Genomic DNA, 27,310 nt, shown 5'->3' with positions numbered 1-27,310 from the left:
GAGTGGGGTGCCATTGCCTTCTCCGTAAAAGTAATAGAGGCCTGTTTAAAACGAAAGAAAAAGTGTCTAGATGTGCTCTCCTTGGTCAGGTTTCATTGAGGCCAGGTTTTCTCCAGTTAACCAGATCTTGGCCTGGTGCGGACAGGGCTCAATGAGTCGGGGAGGAGGCTGTGTGTGCAGACAGAGGAGAGACGGGTGTTTCTGCTCGTACACGTGAGGCGTGGAGGGGCTGGGGGCCCCAGGCGCCGAGGCCTGGGCCAGCGCACCCCACCGGGGCGGGGCGGGGAAGGGGGCGGTGCCTGGGCGGGGCGACAGCAAAGCTCCTCCCCCGAAGGGCGGGCGTTGCCGTGCGGTGGGCGGCCTCGCGGTGCCTAGGCTTGGGCGGCCCGCCTGGGTCGCTCAGTCGCGCGGAGCCCGGCCAGGGAGCGCAGGCGGCGGCAGGATGAACAGCATCAAGAACGTGCCGGCGCGGGTGCTGAACCGCAGGCCTGGCCACAGCCTGGAGGCCGAGCGCGAGCAGTTCGACAAGACCCAGGCGAGCGGCGGGGCCGCGGGCGGGCGGGCTGGCGGACTGCGCCCTCTCCCCTTCCCCTCACACACGTCCCTCGAGCCCGGCCTGCGCCCGTCCCCGGGGTGCCCCAGGCCCCTCTCTCCCGGCCGCCTGTATTCCCCTGGCTGCATCTCGGTCACGGCCACCCCAGATCCCCGGCCTCCGCCGCCCCGGACGCAGGTGAACCGGAAGCGCGCGCCGGCGCCCGGGCCGGAGGCGGCGCGGGGGGCTGGGGTGGCCGGGACTGAGATGCCGCCGGGGACTGAGATGCAACTGAGGGGCCCAGGTGGCCCGGGAACCGGCCAGGTATTCAGGGACTGAGATACGGTCGGGGGCCGAGATGGCTAGGGGACAGCGGTGTCCAGGGACCGAGAGGCGGCCGGGGACCTCGGGTGCCCAGGGGCCGAGAGGCGGCTGGACACCTCAGATGGCCAGAGCACCAAAGTGTCCAGAGACTGAGGCGGGTGGGGACCGAGGTGGCCGGGAGCCCAGGTGGCGGGAGGGGATCCAGCTGGAGGGGGCCGAGACGCCGCGGTGGGCCAGGTGGGTCAAGGTACGTCCCGGGCCCGGGTGCGTCCAGCCCGGGTTGGCCCGAGTGGATTTCTCCACCCTGAGCGCCTCCCCTCCCGGGCTCCGGCCACCTTTTTCCACGCCTTAAAAGAATGCCCCCTCTTCGGAGAAGCAATGCATTTCCTTCAAGGAAACTCAGTGCTTCCTTTCCTCCTGAGTTGTTTTCCAGGGCCGCACAATATCTTATTATCTGCTTGGCGAAAAGTTTCACGTATGTAGCCAGACTTGTTTGCCCGAGCCATTGGCCCACATATAAACAGGTTCACACCCCCTTATTAAATGCCGGCGCCTGACAGACAGAAACTTCCTAGGGTTCCCTTCCTGCACTTCCCACGCTCAGGCATCTCTTCCTGAGGGTGGCCTATCCCGGGAAGGTTATTTTAACAATGAAACAATGACAGGGGGTGTGTATTTGTCCGTGTGTTCCTGCTGAGACCACACTGACGAGGGCTGAGACCACACTGATGAGGGCGTTGCTGTTTCTGGTTTTCTGTTCCTTTTTATTTTACCAACACTGAGGTGGTGTTCTGCCTGGGTGGGGGTGGGGGGAACTTACTTGTTTATTTGCCAAAGTAAGTCAACCAGGACTGACACAACAGAAAGTTTTTCTTTAGAGATAAGCCGTGGACTTCCCTGGCGGTCCAGTGGTTAAGACTGTGCCCTGCATGCTAGGGGCAGGGGTTCCATCCCTAGTTGGAGGACTAAGATCCTCCAAGGGTAGGCCAGAAAAAGAAAGGAGCTAGAAGGACGGAACTTACCCCTGTCTGAAGCCAGGTGGTGACATTTGTGTCTGCCATTATTAGCAAGGTTCTCCCTGTAGGAGCAACAACTTCTGAGGTGTCTTTCAAATCAAGTTAGTACATGCAACCTACAACAACTTTCGCTTTGAAGTAAGAGAAAATGCAGAGGAAACAGCTAACCTTTGTGCTTGAGATTAACAAGGAAAATGATAATAAAACCTTGGCTCTAGGAAAGCCTAGCCACAAATTATTAATTTATCCTTGTGATCATCACCATCCGGCCCCTGGTATATTTTCAGCCCAGATAGCCCATCATAAAAACAAACGTGGCATTTAATTTAAAGTCATTAATGCATAATTAACTGTGCCAGGAATTTGCAGGATGGGGAGAAAAATTTAATTGGCAGAGAGAATCTGGATGTTGTCAGATGTTATTCAGTCTCAGATTTTTAGTTTCTTTCACGCTTTTGAGAAGGTTTAGAGAGGCCGGATTGCTACATAGAAGAGATGAAATTAAAGGGCTGAGTTCATTGATCTTACTCTTAAATTGTGATAAATCAAGGGCAAGCTTCCCGAATGTCAAAGAGAGTTCCCGATACAGCACCGCATATTTTGATGGTTGGTTTGGTAAACAAGAGGGTGTTTTGTTCTTGCTGCTTGGTTTTTTCTCAGAGGCTGAGAGTGTTACTTACAATGAATAATTCTTTCTAATAGGTGAATCTCATAGGCTTTACCCATTCCAGGGCTCTTTTTTTTTTTTTTCTGGAAAGATGGGAGTTCAGGTTCAGTGTCCAGATTTGTCTTCAGAATGACTTATTGAGAGATGCAGGAATAAGGTTTTGTGCATGGTTAATATTTAATTAGCTCGCTCCCAGAAATATCTAGTGAGCTGCCAGCCGGGCCCCATTGGAGGAAAGGACATGGAGAGCCGAAGCTGCTGCTTACAGGTCTCCTTCTGAACAGAAAATAGTGCATCCAGCCCTCAAACACTCCTTGCCTTCGCAATGCACTGTCCGGGTCTCCTCGTTGACCACAGCACCCTGTATATCAGAGGGGCATTTTGGCTTCCTTAGAACATGTGTCCCCACTGTCCTGCCAGCCTCGCTATTCCTCCTGGCCTTATGGGTCAAGAAGAGGAAAAATGTGACTGACCACACCCTGTTTTGCAAAAGGGTTTCTAACCCTGCCCGGGTCAGGAAAGTGGAGGGAGGGCAGTCTTGCATCCTTCACGTTGCGGGTACTCGTGGTTGTTACGTGATGTCAGTGCGTGAGTGCCTGTATATTAATCCCCAGGGCGCTGTGCAGAAAGCTGGTCTATTCTTCCCCAAGACTTTATGGTCCCTTTGGTGATAAAGCCCCTTTTTAAAATGGAAGGGACAAAACTGCACTGGCGTTTTGTTGTTGTAGTGTTCTGAGTACAGAACACTGGGATACAGCGTACCCGTGTTCTGAACATGAAAATCACCTGTCTTGTTTCGAAGGTGGTGCGATATCACCGAAAGTTGGTGCACCTGTGTCCCTGGGCAGGGTGCTGAACTCCTGTTCCCTGTAAAAATAGAAAAAATTCCATCTACTTCCTTGGGCTGTTTCAAGGTCTAGAAACGATGGGGTGGGCTAAAGAGGCCCCCCGCCCCACACCAAAGATGTCCATGTCCTAATTCCTGGAACCCGTGAATATCTTAGCAGTCCTGGGTAAGAAAAATGCTAATCAGAGGACCTTAAAAATAGGGGGCATGGCCTGGGTTAGCCAGGTGGTCCCAGTGTAATTACAGTACCTTTAAATGTGGAAGAGGTCACGAGGAGGTCAGGGTGATGTGCGGTGAGGGGGACGCCGTGGGACATTGCTGGCTTTAAAGCTGAAGGAATGTGAGTGTCCTCTAGAAGCTGAAAAAGGCCAAGAAATGGATTTTTTCACAAAACTTCTAGAAAGAAACGCAGCCCTGCAGGCATCTTGATTTCAGCCCCTAAGATCCATTTTGGACTTCTGACCTCCAGAACTGTAAGATGATATGTTTGTGTTGTTTTAAACCACTGAGCCCACTGTGGTCATTTGTTAACAGGAGGAATATTCAGCAAATACCATCAAAACGCGAAACATGTAGTATGGAGCTCTGCAAGTGGTCAGCAATAGCCTTCTTTCTCCCTGCCCCCACCTCCCCGAAAAGCTTTACAATTTGAGAACTATTTCAGACCTTCCACTAGCGAGGAGACCCATCTTTGAGGCCTAGCATGGGTGATGGCTCAGCAGATGGGAGTCCTAGAAATGCTAAACCCTAAGCTTGTTCTCTTCCTTGTCTATGAGCACATTGGCTGTCTGGGCCTCTGTTTCCCGTGCAGGAAATGGAATCAGAGCCCCAAAGCTTCTTTAAGGTCAGGACGAGAGAGGGGCCCCCCTGCTCAGTGAGCCGTGCCGGCGGGGGAAGAAGAGCATCACGCCTGGGTGGGAGGGTCAGGAGTTAGGGGCTTTCTGGGAGGGGTGGGAGCTGTGGAGGGGGAGCAGCAGGCGGTAAACTGTTCATACGTTCAATTTTTCAGGTCAGTGACATACTGCCTCTGTGGAAATGAAATCTTACAAAGATTAACATTTATTGACACTTAGGGCTTCTCACCCTGGCTTGTCCAATAGAGACAGAATAGGAGCCACCTGTATCACGTTTAGATTACTTAGCCACCCTAAAGACATAAGCAGGTGAAATTAATTTTCATCGTATATTTTATTTAGCCCAGTGTATCCAAACTACGGGGCTTCCCCAGTGGCTCAGCGGTAAAGAATCTGCCTGCAGTGCAGGGGACAAGGGATTGATCCCTGGGTCGGGAAGATCCCCTGAAGAAGGGAATGAGAGCCCGCTCCAGAACTCGTGCCTGGATAATCCCATGGACAGAGAAGACTGGCGGGCTGCAGTCCATGGGGCCACAAAGAGTCAGACACGCCTGAGCACGCACATCCAAAATATAACGATCCCAGCACGTAATCACTGTGGAAATTATGAATGGGGTATTTTACATTCTTTTCCTCCTCCTGAGTCTTCAGACTCGTTTTGTGTTTGATTCAGCACATCTCAATTTGGGCTCACATTTCAGGTGCTCGGTAACTTGGCCGGCAGCTACTGGATTGGTTGACCGGGTGTTAGAATCACCTGGGGGCGTTTTTACACTTGTCAGTGTCTAAATCCTGGTGACTGGGAGTGATTTGACTTGGATTGGAGTCCTGCGCACATGGTCTATTAAAGTTCCCTAGCCAGGAATTCTGTAGAACCTCAGAATCAAAGGCAAGCCCCAGCACACGGACAGGTGTTTGGGCACTTCACTTGAATTTCTGGTTTGAAGGCCGTTCCCAAATTGGCAGTAGTCTTTTGGACTTCCGATTTCCTCTGTCCTGACTTGCCTACGCGTGAGTGTCATCACCCGTCTCCGCCGGGCAGGCAGACTTACACACTCTCCCTTTTAAAAAACATTTTATAGTTGATTTACAATGTCTAATTTCTGTTGTACAGCAAAGTGACTCAGTTATACATATAGTCTTTTCATATTCTTCTCCACTATGGTTTATCGCAGGAATACAGTTCCCTGTGCTATACGGAAGGACCTTGTTGTTTATCCATCCGGCGTGTAATAGTTTGCATCTGCTAACCCCAGACTCCGAGTCCTTCCGTCCCCTGGTCACCCACCCCCTTGGCAATCACAAATCTGTTCTCTATGTTGTAAGTCTGTTTTTGTTGTGTTGATGAATTCACTTGTGTCATATTTTAGATTCCACATAGAAGTGATATCATAGGGTCTTACTCTTTCTGACTCATTTCACTTAGTATGATCATTTCTAGGTCCCTCTGTGTTGCTGCAAATGGCGTGACTCATTCTTTTAGTGGCTGTGTTATATTCCATTGTGTATATGTGCCGCATCTTTATCCATCCACCTGTTGATGGATACGTTGTTTCCATGCCTTGGCTGTTGTAAATAATTATACGTGCTCCCTTTCCGTCTTCCGTATTCCTTATAGATACTGTGGTATTACAACACTGTAAGTCACCAACCCCTTTCTGGGCCTCATTTAAATGTTTATTTTAAAAAAGTTCCCCTACCTCCGAGTCTAGGAGGAAACCTCAACCATATGGTGGAAGTCAGAAAGCCCCCAGTTCCACCCACGTCTGTCGGCTCCCGGAAGGCTGGGGCAAAGGAAGGGGCCTGGCACCCAGCGTAGGCTGATTGAAAGGCTAACGAGAGGTGAGCCCGAGGTTTTCTGAAAAGGAAGGGAGAACCAACCCGGCTCAAAACCCGGCTCACAACCCCCTGGGATGCTGCCCGCAAAGCCACACCTGAGCAGCCCTAGCAGCAGTGGTCTTCCTCCCCGGCCCCCAGGGGTGGGCCAGCTGGGGTGGGTGGGGGGTGGTGAGCCGTGCCCTTCCTTCCAATGGCACTGCTGTTTCATGCCCCTGAGACACCCTCCACCTGGTCCTGCCCCATCAGCCCGCTTGGTGATGCTCAGGACAGCTGCTGACTTCCGGGTTCCTGCGTTTTTCCCCCCAGAATCCCCCTGGGCTCCCCATGTGTCTTGTGACCTCTTGGTCCAGGCTGGGGTGAGGCTGCGGTTGCTCATCCTTCTCCACCCTCTTCCCACCTTTGCTGTGCGTTTCTCCCATGCGTTCATGAGGGACCACTGACTGACTGTTGGCTTGGTTCTGGTGCCCTGGGATGTGTCTCTTCTGAGGGTGTTCACTTTGGTAAAGGAGGTGGGAGATGGGCAGGGGGGCTCTGTGCCTCAGTCACCCCATCTGCAAAATGGAGCTAATCCTAGCGCCCGAGTCATGGAGTAGGTGTGAGGCTTTGTGGGACGCCCCAGCGCCTGGTGCAGAGCCGGTGCTCGACCGAGCAGCTGTTGGCCATTAGGCTGTGCGTGGGAACGCAGGCTAGACCAAAGAAATAGAAGTAGCGCCCTCCTGGCTTCTGTCCCTGTGTCCCCAGATGAGCCTCTGTAAGTGGGGAGCTGGGGCGGTCAGGGAGGGCTGCCACAGAAGGTAGGGAGCCGCCCATTCCTGGCAGGGCGATCCTGCGGTGCCACCTTCTCAGGTATGTCAGGCCCTGTTCCTGGGTGACGCTGTGCCCTGGAAGATGCCCCAGGGGGACCCCCCAGAGAGGTTGGGGGAGGCCAGCTGGGACTTCTTGGCAGAAAGGCCTGCCCTCCTGACCTTGCCCCCAGGTCAGCGTCCCGTTTGTGAATGAAACCCGCCTGGGCACTGAGTCCAGCTGCTCGAGGTGGAAACTCTTTGGAATCGAGTCTAGGCCTGCTTGGCTGGGGCAGTGGGGCGGGAGGTAGGGGGGGGAGCGCAGGGAAACCCAGCCAGCTAACCTGAGCTGGGTCCCAGAGAGCGTTTGCCAGGAGCGCCTCTGCCAGCCAGGCCAACAGCAGTACCCTTCCCCCGCTCCACCTGGCTCCAGGGTGGACTCAAATATCACCTTGTTTGCAAAGCCTTCCTGTGCTGCCCTAGTTCTCGCGATGCTATCCCCATTTGCTTCCCCGTCTCCCAAAACCCTGCAGCCAAACCAGCAGGAGTGGGTGGACCTGAGGCTGGGCATGTGTTTGGATCCAGAGTCACTCGAGGAGGAGAGATCGTATAGCCTCCCTCCCAGCCCCTAAGCACCATCCCCTGAACCCCAGGGTCCTCAGGCAGGACACCCTTGACTCCTCCTGTGTCCTGGCACCCAGGAGTGCCTGGCTCAGGACCCAATTGGCGAGTGTGCGCCAAATGAATGGGTGCCCTGGGGACCCGTGGGTCTCCCTTCTTTGATGCTGCTGCTGCTTGGTGAAGCCTAAAAGGCCCTGCCACCCACTGCGGGGAAAGACTGAGCCCTTGGAGAAAAGTTTAGTAGAGGCGGGGTTGTTTTTCCTCCTGCTGAAACAAACACAAATCTCAAGTTGCAATAGGTTCTCCCGCCAGAGTGACTCAGCCTCCTAGATTGTGGGCCAGACAGGTCTGGGGAGTGATGTCAGCAGGACCCAGGAAGGAACCTGCCCCGGGTCTGGCTCCCTGTCCGTCCTGGAGGCGGGACTCAGACCACATCCTCCTGTACCACTTCCTCCTCATGTGTCACCTGCAGAGCCCAGGGGTGGTGGTGGGGGGCGGGGAAGTGGCAGTGCCCACCCCCACTGAGCCTCATCCTGGGGAATGGGAGGAGCCCGCCTGGGGCTCATGCCCTCCCCTCCCCTATCCAGTTTCATAAGGTCAAATGATTGAGGGGCTCGGACCAAGCGGGGACTGGGGGGCGGGAGTGGAGGGAAAAGACGGTTGAATGGGCAGGACGGTGTCGCTCTACAGACTTCCCATCTGCTGAAATGACCAAGCTGCCGACCTCTGACCCCGAGTTCCCACCGCTTTGCCTATGACAACATCCAGCCGCCTGTCTGGCTACAGAAATCCTGTGTTTGCTTCATCAGTGGCCATCGAGGTGGCAAAAGCATTTGAATGCGGTCTCTCTTTGCTCTTTGGAAACACTAAAGCAGGATAACCCACCTCTCTGCCAGCCCCTGTGCCCCAGCTCTTTGAAGGACGTTTTTTTTTTTTTTTTTGGTCCCTGCCAAGTGCTACCATGAAGTGTCAAGATAACAGGACGAGGAAGATTAAGTCTGATTCATTTCAGGGTTGGTTTTAAAAATAGAAATGGTTTTATAGTTGCCTTTGGTATTTAGTGGTTAAATCATTAGCTGGAGAAAGAGACACACACACTACCCTGAATTTAACCAGCACTTAATTTTGAAAGAGTTTTTGTTCATTCAAGTTTTCACCCTTTCACTCATCCAATAAAGATTTATTGACCACGGGTTTGAGGACTAGAGGTACAGCAGGGAGCAAGCAAGACCAGCCAGGTTCCTCATGCCAAGTTCAAGTTCAGGGCTGGGAGGTAGAATAAATGATTAACACATGGTTTCAGAGAATAAGTACCCTGGGTGAAAGTGACCGAGAGAGTGCTCTCTGTGTGGAGGAGGGGGCTGCTCTAGAGAGGGGGCTTGGAGGAAAATTCCTGGGAGGGGCGTCTTAGAGCAGAGCAGGGTGACCCCAGAAGCGCCGCTGGGCCTGGGGGTGGGACCAGACTTGCCCTGTTTGAGGACCAGAAGGAAAGCAGTGTGGCTAGAACAGAGCAAGATGTCCCACCCCTCCCACGAAGATGTCCTACATCTTCGTATGTGTTTGTGTCCTCCAAGACCCAAGGGTTTTTTATTCCTGCTTCCCAGATGGGAAGAGGAGGTTTCTAAAGTGAAGGTTCCCCAGTGAGTCGGGGTGCGCGGGCCTGGGGTCTCCGGGCCAGGGTGCCGTGGGTGGCCGTGGTGGAGCCAGGAGAGCCGACCTGTATTTGTCCCCATGCACGTGGGCTCCTGGGGAAGGGGTCTCCCCGAGTCTGCATTCCTCTGCTGTGCAGAGGCCCCATAGCCTGGCTGGGAGGTCAGACCTCACAGAGAACAGTCAGGGCTGCAGCCTCTGCGGTCACTGGGCTCTGACCCCTTGCTGCGGTTTCCAGAACAGTGGCTCTGTGAGCAGTTGCATACTCGGTGACCGTGCTCCCCTGAGGTGCTCCCTGGGCGCCCTCTGCCTGGTGTGCAGTCCCATGGCGATGGGGCGGGCAGGAGGTCTTAACTTCTGTCTCGAGTCCACAGCAGGTGCCCAGGTGGCAAGCCTTGGGGAATATCACCTGTGGGGTCTACTCCCCACTCCCCGCCCCACCTCACCGGGTGCCCTCCTGACTGCACAGAGATGCTCCCTCTGTGTTCCTGGGGGTCACCCATCCAGGGCCAAGCGCCCCTGGAGGCTCTGTCCACCCTGGTCCTGGGATTGTCGCCCCGGGCTTGACTCCCAGGCCTCTGCTGGCACCAGACGGGGTTTTATTTGACAAACAAGAACGAGACTGTTCCTGGAAGCAGGGCAGGTGTGTCCTGGGGTCCCACAGACCCAGTGGAGCCCACATAAGAGGCCTTCCTAGAGGTCCCCAGCTCGGCGGCCAGACAGGAGCCGCCCCAGGAGGAGCCGGAGGGAGCCAAAATGAAGTCAGGCAACCTTCCTTGCCCACAGGAATGGGGAGCCTTGGGAGACCCCCCCCCAGCTCCTTGCCACCGCCCAGTTGCTGTTATTCCCTGTGGTTTGCACAAATCTGGATCCGGAATCCGCATGATGACTTGGGGTCAGGCCAGGTCCTCCCTGGGTGACAGCAGGTCTGGGGACCCAGGTCCCTGCAGTGGGACAGAGGGGCCTGAAGGACGTGCGGGCCCCCAGCCCCCCAGCCCCTCCTGCTGTGAGACCCAGGACCGGTGGTGTCTAAGGGGACTGTCTGCAGAGCCAACAGCCTGGGTCCCGGTGCTACCCGGCCACCCTGGGGACTGCTCGCCCTGGGTTAGTGGGGAGGGTCACGGGAGGCTTGTCTGGGGGGACAGCGCCTGGAGTAGTGCCCAGTGGGGTGTGGGTGCTGGGGCTGCGTTTCCTCATTATGACCTTGAGCAATTGACTTAACCTTCTCGAGCTCTGATTTCTTCATCCACCTGCTTCCAGGGTTACTCAGGAGACTAAATGAGATAATGCTGGTAAGACGCTCGGCACGGTGCCTGGCACATGGCTGAACTTGATAAAAATAATTTTATTAGTCATTTATTGAGGCCAGCTCTCTGGCCCTTCAGCATGAAGTATGCCTCCTGCCAGCTTCCCTGGGGCCAGCGATTCCAAGTGCATCTCCAGAGCCTGCTGGAGGCCTCCCAGCCCTCAGCCTGGTCCTCCCTGTCCAGAGGGGCAGGCCCCTTGCCACGAGGAGGTCCGTGGGCCTAGGCTTGGAGTTCTCCAGCAGAGAAGGAGCAGCCGTGGTCTGAATGCTCGGGACGTGGTGTAGTCACCCAGCCTCAGGGTCCACCTCTGCCTGCCCTCCCCTGTCTCTGCAGAACCCCCTCAGCTCCTTCCCCCGGAGTCCCCCTACCATCACCCGGCATATCTGGGGGTCTCACAGACCCACCGTTCCTGCTCTTGTCCTGCTCTCCCAGCCTGGTTCAGAAGTGGGCACAGCTGCTCCCTGCCCTCCCCTGCCACGCACCCCCCGCCCCCATCATCCCCAGCCACTCAAAGATTGAGTGGGAAGTCAGATAAACAGACCCCCAGGACGGTCGCCACCTGCCCCTTGCCAATCCCCGCCCCCTCCCTGGACCCTCTCTTCAGTTTGGGCTCTTCTATCTCCACACCCAGTGAAAAAGTGAAAGTATTAGTAACTCAGTCATGTCCAACTCTTTGCGACCCCATGGACTGTATGTAGCCCATCAGGCTCCTCTGTCCATGGGATTCTCCAGGATACTGGAATGGGTTGCTGTTTTCCTTCTCCAGGGGATCTTCCTGACTTACGGATTGAACCCATGTCTCCTGCATTGGCAGGCGGGTTCTTTATCACTTGTGCCACCTGGGAAGCCGGTCTCCACACCCAGGCTCCTAATCAACCCATTCTGCTTGAAGTTTCTGCTGTCTCCCGGAGGGAAAGGCTCTCTCCATGGCAGTTGATCCTGCCCGTCCTGAGAGATTATACTCTGTTGGCAGAACTGCCCCGCTTGTTGGATCAGGGCGGAAGGCAGCCTCTTTCAGTCCCCGGTGTCCCTCTGACTGCCCCCCACCCCTTGGTCTCCCCACAGGCACTGGGGGGCTGGTGGAGGACGCCGTGCTGTGTGGGCAGGACCGGGTGTCGTAGTCAGAGCCGCCCTGGACTGGAAGCCCGGGAGCAGAGCCATGGCGGAGTCGGCCGGCACAGATTCCTGGGCTGAGGAGAGGAACCCCGGTGTTCCCCACCCCCCGATTCTGCGGCACATGCAGGACAGTCTAGGGAGGCGATGGGCACCCCGGGGCCTGCTGTCCTGTCCTGGGACGGGGCTTGGCTGCCGCGCCTGGCAGGAACAGCAGGCCTGTGAGCGTCCACAGACTCCCTCTGTGTGAGCACTGTGCCTCCTTGGGAGACTTCCCAGCCCACACATCTGCCGCTGCACATAACGGGGCCTGTTCCCTCCGGGAGGGACCCTGTTCCCGCAGCCGGTGGCGCAGGGAGCGGGCGGCACCAGGAGGCGGGGCTTATGGGGGGACAGGAGGGGCCTGGTGCCCAGACTGTGCCGCGGGCCTGAGTCACCCACATCTCGCTGGGTCCCCAGAGCCTCCCTCGCTGCCTCTGGAAACCGTCCATGTGCACCCCAGGGCACTGACATGGACTTGGGGGAAGGGGGTGGGGGGTGAGTAAGGACACTGTCAGGGATGCTGAGTGCGTGGAGAAGCGTAAATCAGGGGAGACTGAAACAGTGGGAGGAAGTGGACTCCCCAGAGGAAAGTCCGGGTGCGCTTCCTGGGGGTCCAGGCCCAGCCATGAGAGGGTGCTTACATCTGGACTGACGCTGCGGGAGGGCGGGGAGGTGGGCCCAGCTCCCGGCTCTCCTGCTGGGCCCCAGCCGGCCCACTTGGGCAGGGTGGGTCGCTGCTGCAGGCTGGGGGAAGGGGGGCAGGGGGCTGGCCTCCAGGAGGAAGGGGGTCTGGGGTCGGCCCCAGGACAGCGGGAGGGCAGGGCGCCTGCTGAGCCTGACTGCAGGTGACATTTTGGTGTCCCCCAGCCTTCGGGGCAGCCTGCTTTGCACGTGTGGCCCTCCTCTGCGCTGGCCCATGGTCTTGCAGGCCAGGTGGCAGTCGTCAGAGCCAGCTCAAGTGTTAGGGTAGCTGGGGGATGGGGTTACACACCCCAGAGATGGGCCCACTCCCACCTTACGGGCTGGTGTGCCCGCCCTGCCAGCTCTCTGCCTGTGCTGGAAGGAGGGGCCTGGGAGCTGGACCACAGGATCGTTAAGGACACAGCCAGACCTGTCTGTGCCCTTATTAGCTGTACAGATACCCAAGCTCTTGGAGCCTCAGTTTCCTCATCAGGAAAGTGGGCTCATGTCCATTGGGAGCGTGTTGCCTGGACCTGGCGCAGGGGAGTGCCCAGGCGTTGCTGGTTGTTGATCTCCGTCCTCAGCCTCTGTGGGCTGAGTTCTCTGCCTGATGGGGCGTGATGTTGGCCAGCAGGCAGCAGTACACCCGGGCCGGCTCCTCTCACAGTTGATGCCTGTGGAACGCGGGCAGGCGCCTGGGCCTCAGGGAGGCTGAGCTGGCAGAGGACCAGCAAACACAGAACAGATGGCTAGGGAGCCTTCCGTGTCTGGCTCGCCAAGGCTTCTCACGTAAGGGGAGCCAGAACCAGCCTGTGTCCTCTCAGGACCCTGGTCCACAGTGAGGCCAGAGCCGCACCTCCAGCCTGGCCCTTGATGCCGGGGGAGCCGCCCCCCAGGGCCCAGGGTGCTGTGTGCCGCTGCCCAGCTCTCCCCGAGCCCCCAAGAACAGCCACAATGGGTGCTGTGTGTGAAAGGAGGTCAGCCGGCCTGGCTGGGGTGGGCGTGAGGGGCCCAGCCGGCCCAGCCCCAGCCACTCCCAGGTCCGGGAGCCGGAGCAGAAAGCACGGCCATGGCTCTTGGGGTTGCTCTCCTAGCAGAGCAGGCCTCCAGTCGGTCACAACAGGACCACAGATGAGTGAGATCGCCTCGTGCCTGGCAGGGCCAGGTCCTGTTGCCCCCGCTCCAGAGACGGAGAGCAGAGTGGCCTCCGGGTTAGAAAGAAAGGAAACGCCCACTGCCCCTAGGGGTTCTCTCTCCATCCTGTCTTGCTCCCATCACAGCTGGGCCCGCTCCAGACAAGTCGGGGCAGGACCGGGCTGCAGGGGGAGCAGGGACCCCCTTGCCTAGCCTTGAGAGCTCCCTGGACGGCTGAGGCCACGTGGGGTCTGGGGCCGCACTTGTAGGGGACTTGGGAGAATCGCTGAGCTGGAGAGGTGTCTACACTGGGCAGGGACCCCATCCAACCCTCCCACCAACCAGCAGCTCTTCTCACTCGATCCACAAGCTCAGGGCTAGGTGGGTGGACAGAGGCTTACAAGACCTGTCACCACGTGGAGAATTAAAACATATCCATGAGCAAGCCCAGGGCCAGTGGTGGTTCCTGGGTGAGTGGGGTGGGGGTGACAGTCAGTGCCCCGAGCCTTTGGTGAGGGAACAGTCATATCCAGGAAGCCTTCTCGGAAGAGGAGGCGTTGTGCGCAGGGGGTCAAGACTCCAGCAGGTGGAGGAGGGAGGGGACCTGAGGCTGCCACCTTGCTCGGAGCCTGAGTGGGGGCAGCACGTGTGTAGGTGGGTCCTCCCCTTCCTGCCACCCCTGGTGGGTTGCAGTCACTGTTTGGGTCAGTGGGGCTGGGAGCTGAGTCAGGACTCACCCACCCAGGATGCACACAGACAGGCTGTGGGACCTGGTGTATCCTGGTTTTCCACGTAGTGGCTGTGGGGGCCTCATCTCTCTAGGCCAGGCCCCGGGGTAAAGTGGGGGTGACATGCATCTCCTGGTGGAGTCCTGGAGGCTCAGGCCACAGCAGTCTCTCCAAGAGGCGGGACCCATGGAAGCTGTCAGGAGGGGACTGGCCTTGCCCCCAGGGTCCCGGGGGGCCACACCTTCTGGGGAGAAGGAACTGCCTGCAGTTTTCAGATCAGAGTTGTTCTCCTGCAGCACAAGCTGGCCCTTGGCCTTATTTCCCAGACCCCAGATGCTCTCAGTGGCGGCAGCATCGAGCGTTAGTTGTAGTTTGAGCTGCACGTATCAAGTGAAAGAAAAGTCCCGAGTGGTCTGGTTTGCTTAGGTTAGAGAATTTCTTTTTTTAAAATCATATTTATTTAATTTTTGACTGTGTTGGGTCTTAGTTGTGGTGGGCAGGATCTCGCCTTGTGGCTCTCAGGCTCAGGAGTTGCATTGGGCAGGCTTAGTTGCCCCGTGGCGTGGGGACTCTTGGTTCCCAGCCAGGGGTCAAACCTGCGTCCCCGGCATTGGAAGGTGGATTCTTCACCACTGGACCACCAGGGAAGTCCCTCAGAGAATTTCCGTTCTCCCCTCATCTCTGCCCTCGCCTCTAACCAGCGGGAAGGAGCCATCGTGTCTTTGTGTCCCCTCCGTTGGCTGCTCTCTCCCAGGAAGGCTGCCGGGTGGGTCTCTGACCTCTGTCTCCTCTGTCCCCTCCCAGGCCATCAGCATCAGCAAAGCCATCAACACCCAGGAGGCCCCCGTGAAGGAGAAGCATGCCCGGCGTATCCTCCCTGCGGCCTTTCCTCTGGGCCCCTGGGGGAGGTGGGGAGTGTGAGGCGTGCATGGGGGAGATGGATGTGGGGAGCAGCGGGCGCTGCGGACAGCCCGATGAGGCGTGGCCCCCACGGCCTGGTGCCAGCCTTGCTCGGCCCCTTCCAGACTCTGAGTCCCGCCTGGGGAAGGCCACCTATTGTCTTGGGCCGTTGGGCCCGGCATGGGACGTGGGGCACGACCGTGCCTTGCTTAGCTGAGAACCATAGTGCTCAGTAGGGGGCCAGCGGGGGGCGGGGAGGGGGCTGGTGGCCCGCCACCCCCATCTCTGTGGTCAGTCTCCTGCTTGGCTGCACCCACTGAGCCCTCACCCACACTGGGGGCTCTGCCGTGTGCACTTGGCCTTGACCTGGCAGGCATCATCCTGGGCACTCACCACGAGAAGGGGGCCTTCACCTTCTGGTCCTACGCCATTGGGCTCCCGCTGCCCAGCAGTGCCATCCTCAGCTGGAAGTTCTGCCACGTGCTCCACAAGGTCCTCCGGGATGGGCACCCCAATGTGAGTAGCTGCCACCCGCTGGTCCAGGGGCCCTGGCCCTCCTTCTGCCGCCCCCACCCCCGCGAGCACCGCCGAGCCGCGTCCTCTGAAATGAGTGTGGGACCGTCCGCAAGTCTGGGCCCCTCAGCTCTGGGCTGGCCGCCCGTCCTGCCGCTGCCCTCCGTCTGCCCCGCCTCGAGGGAGCAAGTGTCAGCCCTGCCCCTGGAAGGCACTGGCTCCTTCATCCTTCCCCCTTTGTCCCCGCCTCGAGGCAGGTGCTACACGACTGCCAGCGGTACCGGAGCAACATTCGGGAGGTCGGAGACCTGTGGGTAGGTGCGGGGAGCGGGCGCGGGGGCTTGGGGGCACACGGGGCCTGGGGAACGGAGCCCCAGTGGTGGTGTCCTCCCAGCAGAGTCAGAGCCACGTTCTCGGGGGCCGCGGTTGGGGAGGAGAGCGTCAGTACCTGAACCTGAGCCTTGTTCTTAAGACCTGGCGCAGGAAGCCCCAGACGCACCGCTGGTGGGCCCTCCAGCTCCAGAATTCAGCCCTTCAGTCCCTGGAGGTCGAGTGCCCCACACTGAGTCTAGGTGAGGGGTGCAGACTCTAGGCCCCCCAGGACCGTTGGCAGCTGTCGAATCTTGGGAATCTGTGTTTTCAGCAGGCTCCCCAAAGATTCTCATCCACAGTGAGGTCTCAGAGCCCCCAGCAGCGTGTGTTCTAGGTCCGCTCCACAATCAGGAATCAGGGGCATCCCCCAGGCAGAGAGAGGGCCCCTGGCCTTATTTGTCCTCCAGGAGCATGGCTGGGGCTGCATCAGCCATGCAGGGGGCCGGGCGGGCCTCTGGAACTGACCAACCTGCAGTGGGGAGGCCCCTAGAAGGAAAACGCGTCCCTGGTGCCATCTGCAGACGTGGGCCCAGCTGCTGTGGCCACGGGGGACGTGGTGTTGGGAGGAGGTGGTGGGGAGGGTGTGTGTACACACCCATAGGAATGTAGCTCCCTGGCTGCCACCAGCATTTTAATAAAGTGTCCCGGCTCAGAACTGGCCTCTTGCCTGGACAAAGAGCTCTTTTGTCACAAGAGTCTCTCTGGCAAGACCGATAAGGAGAGAGCAATAGGCAGGGAGGGAGCTGGCAGAGAAACTCTTCAGGGAAAGGAGGTCAGCCACCTCTGGTGAGCTGAGCGGTGTTTGTTGAATGAATAAGGGACCGGGTGGGTGGGCGCAGGACCGACATCCCACTCGTGGCCTTGCTTCTTGCAGCCTTGGCTTCCTTGCTGGGCCCAAGGGGTTCCCGGGCACGTCCTCACCCCGGGCACGACCGATACGGGCAGCTGGTGAATATTTACACCAAACTCTTGCTGACCAAGATCTCCTTTCACCTCAAGGTAGCTTCCTCAGGGGAGTCTGGGGTTCTTCCCCCCGCTCCACCGCCACGACATCAAGGAAGGGGGGGGGGTGTCGGACACTCCAGACAGACGGCAGGGAAGTCAGAAGGCCTAGGGGTGGCTCCCAGCGTGGGGCTCTGGCTGGACCTCGCATCCTCTCCACCTCAGGGTCTGCAGGCAGTGCCCGGGGCGGGTGGTGGCTCCACAGGCTGGGGGGTGGGGGCTGCTGCTCCAGCCCCTCCCTCCCTCAGAGACTGGAGGCGGCACTGGGCCAGAGCCGAGGGGGGCTGAGGTTGCATGGGGGTGTCCTCTCCACAGCACCCGCAGTTTCCTGCGGGCCTGGAGGTGACAGACGAGGTGCTGGAGAAGGCGGCTGGGACCGATGTCAACAACATGTGAGTCCCCCGGCTCCCCCATGGTGGGGGTCGTGCCCTGTCCCAGGGCCGAAGGTCACGGGTGCCCAGAAGATGAGGCTGAAGCTAAAGGGATGGGCTCACGTGGAACTGGGTGTTTTGGCTGAAGGACCGCCGTCTGGGTATCATGCGAGGGTGTAGCCACGAGCATCCCTCCTGCCTGGGGGGCTGGGGGCGCGCCACGCACCCCTCCCACCCAGCTCTTCCTCCTTCCCCTGTAGCTTCCAGCTCACCGTGGAGATGTTCGATTACATGGACTGCGAGCTGAAGCTCTCTGAATCAGGTGAGCCGCCGGGGGGACCCTGGGGCCTCCAGGTGCTCCAAAGCGCAGGGAGGAGAGGCCTTTTCACCCCTGCAGGATGCCAGGCCCCTGGTGGGCATGTCCAGGGCGAGGTCTGGCAGAAGGAGCCCCGCTCTGTTGGCCCCAAGGTAGGAGAGGGGAGGGCAGGCCTTGGAGGACCCCAGGAGCCATGTCTTCAGGTTTCCAACCACCTCCTACCCAGGGCAGTTAGTTTGGGACAGTCCCACCCATTCTCTGCCGTGAAAGGCCTCTGAGTCACTTCTCCCTGCCCAGGAACCCAACAGCCTTAGGACAGGAAATCTCAGCCCCCACCACCTCCCCACACCGCCACCAGGGCTGCAGAGGTGACGGTTTTGAGTGGCAGCTTCGAGACAACTTGTGGGTGACTCGGTGCGCTCCATAGGAGAGTGAGAGGCAGATGCCTTTTTAAGGGGAAGCCAGGAGTTAGAAAGAGTAGGTCCGGGCAGCCTCCTGGCGCCGGTGTCTGGACCCTGAGCCCGGGTGGTCTGGTGTTGGGGGCAGCTGTCCGGAGGTGTGCCTCTCCCCGAGGGCACCCCCACCCCACGTGCCAGCATCTCCTGGAGAAACAGCCTGAGGGGGAGTGGGCGTTCCCCACCCTGAGCTTTCTAACAGCCCCAAACGGAAACATCCTGAACGCCCCCCAGATGAGAAGTGACTGAGTTGTGTTTTAAAACCCCAAGTCGTGTTTTATGTGTATTTAGATTTTTTTACAAGGAAAACACTTGGCCTGACACGTAACTAAGAATCAAGGTTTGAGCAGGTGCTGTGCCTCCCCCGCGGCCCTTCCCTCCCGGGCGTCCTCGTGTCACCCTGGAGGCTTGCAGTTGGCCCCACCCCAGGCAAGGCGGGAGTAGGCCCGGGGTAGGGCCCCTGTCTGGAACAGTGTCCCCCGTGGACCGCCCTGGGTGTCACCTACTCACGTCTCTCCCTGCCCCAGAGAGGGGCCCGGCCTGGGGCAGCAGTACGTCTGTCTCTTTCCCTCCTGCTTGGTCCATCGGATGAAAGGATGATTCTCAGGGGCAGGGAAGATTGACCCCGGGATCAAGTGAGGTTTTGGGGTCCCTTGGGGTTTGCAGAACCACATCCTGAATCTGCTGCTATGAGACTGGCCAAGCCTGGGCTGTTCCACGTCTGTGCAACCTTAGGTCTCTCAGATTCAGAGTGAGGGGGGAGCCTGTGGGTACAGGACTGTCGAAGTCACCCGGATCCTCGGGCCCACTGCCTGGAGGCTCTCGGGAGACGAGAGTCGCTGGCCGAGCTGAGCTGGGGTTCGTGTGCCCCCGCCTTGCTGTCATCCTCATTGGTGGGAGGGCTGGGCCTCAGTCTGCGGCAGCTTCAGAGCCTGGGGTCCCTCCTCGCCTCGAGGAGCGCGCCAGTTGCCGAGAGGCTGGGGTCGAGTCCCACTGCCCAGCAGGACTGGCAAGGCCAGTAACCCAGGCCATTGCCCTGTCTTCGGGTGACAGCCAGCTGTCCTCACCGTGGTCATCCCTACTCCTGTGACCAGAGTAGGCTCCACACTGGTGTCTCCGGGTCCCCTGTTCAGGCTCCTCCTGCCCCTCTTTTCTGCAGTTTTCCGGCAGCTCAACACGGCCATCGCTGTGTCCCAGATGTCCTCAGGCCAGTGCCGCCTGGCCCCCCTCATCCAGGTCATCCAGGACTGCAGCCACCTCTACCACTACACGGTCAAGCTTATGTTCAAGCTGCACTCCTGTGAGTCCCCGTGCCCTGAACCCTGCCTGCCTCGGCCTTGAGGGTCAGCTGAAGCCCCAGAGGCCTGTGCGGACAGCCTGTGTTAGGGATGGGAATTGAGCAATCTTTAAGATACTCATTTATTATTTATAAATATATTTATATATATTATTTATTTATTGCTTACATATTATTTATATAATGAGTAATAAGCCCATTACCCATTAATAGAAATAACATTTGTTATGGAAAAAAAAAATAACTATTTTCCAAAAACAAAGATTTAGCAGGGAGAGCTGCAGAGATTTACATGTTTGCAGTTCCCTTGACCGCCTGGCCCCGGAGGCTGCAGTGGGGCCTCTCCTGTGCCGCTGGGGAGCACTGGGAGTCCCGTGGTGTCTCCTTAGTGTTCAGAAGGGGTCTGTGCGCTGCTCCACCGTCAGCCGTCTGACTCCAGTCCTGACGCCCCAGCAAAGCCTGGCGGGCAGTGGGCTGTGCTTGAGGTTCCGCCCATCCTTCGCTCACTCAGTTGAAAGCCTGACCCCCTCACAGGGGTTCCTGGGGTCTCCTGATGGTGGGTGGGACCCAACCAGGTGGCAGGAGGTCTTGTCTCTAGTCTCCGATGGTTTCTAGAAGGGGGAGGAGCAAGGAGGGGCCAGGGAGGGAGCCCTTTGAAGTCTCAGAGCGGTGAGCAGAGAGGAAGCCCCTCCAACCTTGCTGCCCCCAGGTCTCCCAGCGGACACCCTGCAAGGTCACAGGGACCGGTTCCACGAACAGTTTCACAGGTACCGGCCTGGGCGGGGTTGAGGATGGCAAGAACGGGGCTCCTCGGCTCTCGCCACAGCGCTGGGGCTGCGGGCCGGGTCCTGGCTCCTGATGATCTGCCTCCCTCCCTCCCGCAGCCTCAGGAACTTCTTCCGCAGAGCCTCGGACATGCTCTACTTCAAGCGGCTCATCCAGATCCCCCGGCTGCCCGAGGTACCTGCGCCCTCCAGTGGCCGCCGCCGGGGCTGCAGCCCTCCCTGTCCCTGCGATGCGATGGGGTTGGGGGGGCGTGTGGCTGGGGGGTCGGCAGAGGGAGGGGCTTCCTGGTTGTTGGGGCGGGGAGCGCCCAGCAGCTTTCACCCACTGCCTCCGCAGGGACCCCCCAACTTCCTGCGGGCCTCGGCGCTGGCCGAGCACATCAAGCCGGTGGTGGTGATCCCCGAGGAGGCCCCCGAGGACGAGGAACCCGAGAACCTCATTGAGATCAGCACGGGGCCCCCCGCGGGGGAACCAGCGGTGAGCGGCGCCCCCTCCCTTCCTCCTCCCTCCCTCCCTCCCTCCTCCCTCCCTCCCTCCCCCCTCCCTCGGTCTCCTGGGGGAGCGGGGCGGAACTCACCGAGCAAGCATTGTTGCCCGTGGCAGGTGGTGGCGGACCTCTTCGAGCAGACCTTTGGACCCCCCAATGGCTCTGTGAAGGACGACAGGTGAGGGCCTGGGGAGCCCACTGCAGTGCAGGGCGGTGGAGATGGGGAACAACAGCCTTCAGGGAGCTGTGATCCTGAAAGACCACGGGTGGGGGACACAAGCAGGAGATGCCCAAATCTACTGAAGATAAGACCGGGGGCTGTGCCCCGGTCCCCCAAGGGCCCTGCGTGACTGAGCTTGAGCGTCAGGGCCCGCCGACCTCTGTCCCCAGGGACCTCCAGATCGAGGCCTTGAAGCGGGAGGTGGAGATGCTCCGCAGCGAGCTGGACAAAATCAAGCTAGAGGTGAGGGGTGCGGGCAGTGGGGCTGGACCCGGGGCTGGCCGGCCTGCGGACCCCACACCCACACCCGCGCCCCTCCCGCCGCCCAGGCCCAGCGGTTCATCTCGCAGCTGAAGGGCCAGGTGAACGCACTGGAGGCAGAGCTGGAGGAGCAGCGGAAGCAGAAGCAGAAGGCCCTGGTGGACAACGAGCAGCTCCGCCATGAGCTGGCCCAGCTGCGCGCCGCCCAAGTGGAGGGCGAGCGGAACCAGGGGCTGCGCGAGGAGGCCGAGAGTATGTGGGCAGGGCCGGGGGGTGGGGCAGATGGGGGGAGCTGATCCCGAGTTGGGGGTCACGGCCACGGCCTCTTACGCCCCTGCAGAGAAGGCCAGCGCTACAGAGGCACGCTACAACAAGCTGAAGGAAAAGCACAGCGAGCTTGTCAACACGCACGCCGAGCTGCTCAGGAAGGTAGGCCGGTACACAGAGAGGCGGGAGGGGAGCCCCGAGCGTGGCGGAGCCTGAACCGAACCCGTCCAGTCTGTCCGTGCAGAACGCGGACACGGCCAAGCAGCTGACCGTGACGCAGCAGAGCCAGGAGGAGGTGGCGCGGGTGAAGGAGCAGCTGGCCTTCCAGGTGGAGCAGGTGAAGCGGGAGTCAGAGATGAAGGTGCGTCTTGGAGCCCCCGCCCCCACCATGCCCAGAGCACCCCCCCACCCCCCGTCTCCACTGCCCCCTGTAACATCCTGTCCCACCATGTCCAGCTGGAGGAGCAGAGTGACCAGCTGGAGAAGCTCAAGAGGGAGCTGGAGGCCAAGGCGGGAGAGCTGGTGCGCGTGCAGGAGGTGCTGAGCCGCACGGAGCAGGTGTGGGGCCTCCCCAGCTAGGAGCATGGGGTTCAGAGGGGCCCTTGGTTTGGGGTGCAGCTGGGACGAGCACCAGGGGACACTTGGGAAGCAGGAACTGGTCCTCGCTCAGCCCTCAGTCCCTCCCCCCTAGTCTTGTGGGCCCCTAGGAACTGTGAATTCAGGTAGGGATGGGGCGGGCAGGCACCCGGCAGCCCACTCACACACTGGGTGTTCACAGAGTGGGTCGGAACTGAGCTCCAGGCTGGATGCGCTGAGTGTGGACAGGGACGAGCTGAGCAGGGTCGTGCAGCAGCGCGAGGCTGACCTGCTGGCAGCCCAGAGCCTGGCTCGGGAGAAGGAGGAGGCACTGAACCAGGAGCGGCAGCGCGTCTCCCGGGAGAGGGACGAGCTGCAGGGGCGGCTGGCGGACAAGGTAGGAGAAGGTAGCGGGACTCGCCCTCCCTGTGTGATGGCCGCCTGGGGACAGGAGCCCTTCTTAGTACTGAGCTGGCTGCCCTGCTCTGGCAGGAGCCGCCCAGGCACTGAGGGGTGGAGCAGGACCTCTCTCCAGAGCCCCCTCCTCAGCGAGGGTCTTAGGGGGCACCTGGCTAGCTGACCTGGCCGGGGTCTCCACCACTCCTCTGTCTCCCCCGCCCTCCAGGAGTCTCAGGAGCAGGGGCTGCAGCAGAGGCTGCTGGACGAGCAGTTTGCGATGCTCCGGGCTACTGCCGCGGAGGCTGAACGCATCCTGCAGGATGCGGTGGGCAAGCTGGACGACCCCCTGCACCTGCGCTGCACCAGCTCCCCAGGTAGGGCCGCCCGCCTGCCCACTGTCCCTCCCGCCCTACACCCTGAGAGAGGTGGGCTGCGTGCTGGGGCCTCAGCCCAGGCCCCTCCCCTGACCCGGCCTCCTTGTCTGGCAGACTACCTAGTGAGCAGGGCCCAGGCCGCCCTGGACGCGGTGAGCGCCCTGGAGAAGGGCCACACCCAGTACCTGACCTCCAGAGCAGGTGAGTGCCCTGGACAGTGCATGGGACAGGGCAGAGGCCGCAGGCCGTGGTGCCCACCGGCCATTGCCACCTGTGGGCCGCCTCTTCAGGGAGCCACACCCTGGAGCCCACCCACCCTGCAGGCCTGGGGTCCCACAGACCCCGGTTTGGTTCCTGCTCTGCTGCTTTGTAGCTGCGTGCCCTGGGCCTGCCCTGCTCCCCCCTGCGCTCTGGGAGCTGGGCTGCTGGGCCCTTGGGGCTCTTGGGCGGGGAGGCAGCACCAGGCCTCGCTGCGAGGCAGCAGTGTTAGGGTGTGTCGTCCCCCCGAGCAGACGCCTCCGGCCTCGTGGCGGCCCTGACCCGGTTCTCGCACCTGACTGCGGACACCATCGTCCATGGCAGCGCCACCTCCCACCTGGCCCCCACCGACCCTGCTGACCGTAAGTGGGCCCCAGGCGCGTGCCACATGTGGTCCTTGTGGACCTGGGAAGGGGGGCGGCTGCAGAGAGGTTCTGGCATCAGGCCGGGCCAGGGTCGTCCAGGGCTCCCCCCTTACAGCCCTCTTCCCCACCCCAGGCCTGATCGACACTTGCAGGGAGTGTGGGGCCCGGGCGCTGGAGCTCATGGGGCAGCTGCAGGAACAGCAGGCCCTGCTGCAGGCCCGGCCTGGCCTGGTGCGGACCCCCCTGCAGGGCATCCTCCAGCTGGGCCAGGTGAGGCGGGCAGCGGAGCGTGGGCCAGGAGGAGGGCGGTGGGGCCGGGGTCCCGTTTCTCCGTATCTCCTTCCAGCTTGGGCTGAGCAGGGGCTCAAGTGCAGGGCCTGCCACTGCGGGGCACAGGTTGGGGAAAGAGCACTGCCCGTCTGGCCCCCAGGCTCTGTGGGGCAGCCAGGGCAGAATCCATCCACCCTGCCTGACTCCCGGATGCCTCATCCCCCAGGAGCTGAAGCCCAAGAGCCTGGACGTGCGTCAGGAGGAGCTCGGGGCTATGGTGGACAAGGAGATGGCAGCCACATCTGCGGCCATCGAAGATGCCGTGCGGAGGATTGAGGTGAGGACTGGGGGTGGGGGCAGGAGTCCGGGTGCGCCTCCCTCTGCGGGAGGGCCAGATGGCCTCTGCAGGTCAGAGGCGAGGGGGCGGCCGAGGCTCTGTGACTGATGAGGTGGTGGGGGCTGACCAGCACCAGTGTCCCCCTTCGTTGCATGCTGCCCTCCTCCCAGCCCACTCAAAGCTCTTGTCGTTGGGTGTAGGACATGATGAACCAGGCCCGCCATGCCAGCTCTGGGGTGAAGCTGGAAGTGAACGAGAGGTGAGCCCCACTGTGCCTCCCGGTCTCCCCGGGGCGGGTTCCTCAGTTTTCCCGGATCTGGGGAGGTGGGTTCTATCCCTCTGACTGCTTAGCCCTCCAGTAAGAAGGGCTGGGAACTGGCAGAGCACACCCTGCCCTGTGGGCCCACCTGCTGCGCGCCCACGAGGCCGCAGCTCCCTGGTTCCCCGTGGCTTCCAGGGCCACAGTGCAGACCCTTTTCACTCGTTCCCCGTCCCTCCTGCTCCTCCCAGGATCCTCAACTCCTGCACGGATTTGATGAAGGTGAGTGGCCGGCTGAGACCCAAGCTGGGTGGGCTCTGTACCTGGCAGGGCCGCCCAAGGGTGACTTGTGTCTTGATCTTGGCAGGCCATCCGGCTCCTGGTGACAACATCCACCAGCCTGCAAAAGGAGATCGTGGAGAGTGGCAGGGTGAGCTGGGCTGCTGGTGGGATGGGGCATCCCTGGCTGGGCCAGGTGGGGCCCACTCCTTAGTGGGCAGGCTGCACAGCTGGGCCATCGAGGACAGATTCCTGCAAGGGGCCTGACCCCAGAGCCCTCTTTGTCCCAAATCTCCCTGTGGTTTAAGATTCCCCCCAGGGCTCCTTTTGGGCGTGAAACTCCTGAAGTGTACAGAATGGCGGCAGCAGGCCCTCCCCCAGGGCCTGCAGCGTGCCTGGGACCCACAGCCCAGGGGTGCGCCCCTGTGGCTGGGTGAGGGGAGAGGAAGAAGGGCTCGCCCCTGGGGATCTGGTGTCCTCCTGGTGACATCCTTGACTGGTCCACCCTGTCCTCCTGTCACCACTAGGGGGCAGCCACGCAGCAGGAATTTTATGCCAAGAACTCGAGGTGGACGGAAGGCCTGATCTCTGCCTCCAAGGCGGTGGGCTGGGGAGCCACCCAACTGGTGTATGTTGCCCCAGGTCTGGGGGTGGGGTGGAGGGGGCAGGGTTGAGGTGCTCAGGGTTTGGGGAGGGGGCGTGGGGGTGCCTGGCTGTCCAGGGGGTCGGAGACCCAGGCCCCACCCGTTCTGCCCCCAGGGAGTCGGCAGACAAGGTGGTGCTGCACATGGGCAAGTACGAGGAGCTCATCGTCTGCTCGCATGAGATCGCGGCCAGCACGGCCCAGCTGGTGGCGGCCTCCAAGGTGAGGTTCCTTGGCCTCCCCGGGAGGGAGACCGCGGGGCGGTGGTGCACGCGGTGGGCCCGTCCCTGAGCCATCCCCGCGCCACCCACGCCCCCAGGTGAAGGCCGACAAGCACAGCCCCCACCTGAGTCGCCTGCAGGAGTGCTCGCGCACTGTCAACGAGATGGCCGCCAACGTGGTGGCCTCCACCAAGTCGGGCCAGGAGCAGGTCGAAGACAGAGGTGGGCACTGGCGTCCCCGTGGGGCGGGGCGGGGGTGGGGAAGGCACGCAGACACTGACCCACCCCGCTCTGCCCGCAGACACCATGGACTTCTCCGGCCTCTCCCTCATCAAGCTGAAGAAGCAGGAGATGGAGACCCAGGTAGCTGCCCTCCCACCTCCCCTTCCTGTCCTGTTCTGCACCCCCCCTGCTCCTGTGCAGTCCCCTCTCCCTGGGGCGAGGCCCAGCCTGCTGAGCTGCTGTGCGGGGCTGCAGGTGCGGGCCCTGGAGCTGGAGAAGACGCTGGAGGTGGAACGTGTGCGCCTCGGGGAGCTGCGGAGGCAGCACTACCTGCTGGCCGGGGCCGTGGGGGCACCTGGCGAGGAGGAGCCCAGCCAGCCCAGCGCTGCCCCCCGCAGCGGGACCAAGAAGCCGCCCTTGGCCCAGAAACCCACTGTGGCCCCAAGGCAGGACCACCAGGTGCCCAGCTGGTGGGGGGGGGGGGGTGACGGGATGGGCCCTGGGGTGCTGGCCCTTGGGGACAGTCAGACACCACTGACCGGGGGGGAGCAGACACATTGCCTGGCATCCCAGGGAGCATGGCAGGGGCCCAGAGCTCATCCCACGGGAGGTGCGGGGGGCCCTGACCCAGGGTGTGTCCTGCACTCCCGGCCGTGGCCACTGAGCCCCTCACCTTTGACTCTTGCAGCTCGAGAAGAAGGATGGCAGCTACGCAGCTCAAGTCGTGAACTAAGCCCCCTGCAAGGGGTCCGGCAGGGAGGCTGACGGGAGACCTGGGCCTCATGGCTGAGGCGCCTCCGAGAGGCCCGGCCGCCCCCCAGGGGCCCAAGCCCCTGGCCCCCAGCCCTCACTGAGGGCTGACCACACGCCCAGGACTGACTGAGGCTGTCCTCCTGGACAAGAGCCTGTTTATCTGCAACAGGGACCGCTGAGAGCAGCTAGGCCCTGGCGGCCTGAGCCACAGCTCTTCGGGAAATACACAGAGCGTTTTGAGTATTTTGAGCTAGACCTTTTGTGAGTTTGTGTTCCGCACACCGGAAGGCAGGGCCACTCCCTGCCCTCTGGACCTGCGGTCTGAGGTTAGCGATGAAGGGCACAGTCTGTGCTGGCTGCTGGGGACGGGTGAGAGGTCACTTGTTTGTAGCCCTCTTGGGGCGTGGGCTCCAGGGAGACATGACTGGTGTGGCCCCAGGCAAAGCAGGATGGGGTCTCGCCCCTTTCTCCCTGGGCCTCGCCCTAGGGCGTCACTGACGCCTAGGGTGCGCCGAGCACAGGGAGGTGACCTTGACCTGGGAGAGGCGGGCCCCGCGCCCACCGGGCACAGGTGCTGCCACCCTCCCGGAGTCTGCGGTGACCCTCCTCCTTCCTGTTCTTCACTCCCCGGATCTGCCAGCCCTGCCCGGGAGCCCTCTCCCCTTGCCCACCGCCTTCCTCCCTCTGCCGCCCCCACCCCTGGGAGGCTTCCAACCACACAAGGCCCAGAAGCCAGGAGCTGCCTGCCCACTCTGCAGATCAAAAGTACCTCCTGCTCCCCGGGAAGGGGCGCGTTTGGATGAGCGTGCTCCCCTGCCGCCCCCCTCCTCCGGGGAAAGGGGGAGACCCCGGGTCTTTGCGTGTAGTTATTTCCTTGTGTTGAAGGGTCCTACTGGCAATAAAACGCACTGACTGTTGTCACCCTTGGCCCCCTGAGGAGCCGCGTCTGGTGGTGCTTCTCTCTGCAGCC

At 60.7% G+C, this 27,310-nt stretch overlaps 1 protein-coding gene and 2 long non-coding RNA genes across 4 annotated transcripts; 1 reads left to right on the top strand and 2 right to left on the bottom strand.

Annotated features, from left to right (window-relative positions):
* Window positions 1-360: 360 nt before the first annotated feature.
* HIP1R (huntingtin interacting protein 1 related) lies at window positions 361-27,260 on the top strand. The gene is made up of 33 exons (XM_055550520.1): window positions 361-535; window positions 14,942-15,005; window positions 15,411-15,553; window positions 15,808-15,864; window positions 16,281-16,287; window positions 16,848-16,921; window positions 17,240-17,316; window positions 17,556-17,617; window positions 19,226-19,366; window positions 20,073-20,130; window positions 20,248-20,323; window positions 20,486-20,626; window positions 20,753-20,814; window positions 21,027-21,099; window positions 21,186-21,369; window positions 21,458-21,546; window positions 21,629-21,745; window positions 21,841-21,942; window positions 22,163-22,357; window positions 22,586-22,733; window positions 22,848-22,934; window positions 23,246-23,353; window positions 23,490-23,626; window positions 23,853-23,963; window positions 24,164-24,222; window positions 24,474-24,504; window positions 24,590-24,652; window positions 25,029-25,129; window positions 25,261-25,366; window positions 25,464-25,587; window positions 25,667-25,728; window positions 25,843-26,046; window positions 26,276-27,260. Exons 1-33 carry the CDS (start codon window positions 443-445, stop codon window positions 26,318-26,320), a joined length of 3,201 nt encoding a protein of 1,066 aa, XP_055406495.1. The 5' UTR covers window positions 361-442; the 3' UTR covers window positions 26,321-27,260.
* On the bottom strand, window positions 2,764-4,414 carry LOC129630150 (uncharacterized). Of its 2 annotated transcripts, XR_008703560.1 has the most exons (4): window positions 4,053-4,414; window positions 3,636-3,744; window positions 3,326-3,406; window positions 2,764-2,900 (listed from the first exon to the last, which is right to left on the bottom strand). It is a non-coding gene; the product is annotated as an uncharacterized LOC129630150 (long non-coding RNA). The 2 variants fall into 2 exon arrangements; XR_008703559.1 differs by lacking the exon at window positions 2,764-2,900 and having other exon boundaries at window positions 3,272-3,406.
* Window positions 19,537-24,594, bottom strand: LOC129630151 (uncharacterized). The gene is made up of 3 exons (XR_008703561.1): window positions 24,546-24,594; window positions 20,727-20,888; window positions 19,537-19,974 (listed from the first exon to the last, which is right to left on the bottom strand). It is a non-coding gene; the product is annotated as an uncharacterized LOC129630151 (long non-coding RNA).
* Window positions 27,261-27,310: the final 50 nt, after the last annotated feature.

Source organism: Bubalus kerabau, chromosome 16 (assembly GCF_029407905.1).
Source record: "Bubalus kerabau isolate K-KA32 ecotype Philippines breed swamp buffalo chromosome 16, PCC_UOA_SB_1v2, whole genome shotgun sequence".
Taxonomy (NCBI): domain Eukaryota; kingdom Metazoa; phylum Chordata; class Mammalia; order Artiodactyla; family Bovidae; genus Bubalus; species Bubalus kerabau.
The sequence above is the reverse complement of the archived record's forward strand: the minus strand, read 5'-3'. Positions and strand labels throughout refer to the sequence as shown.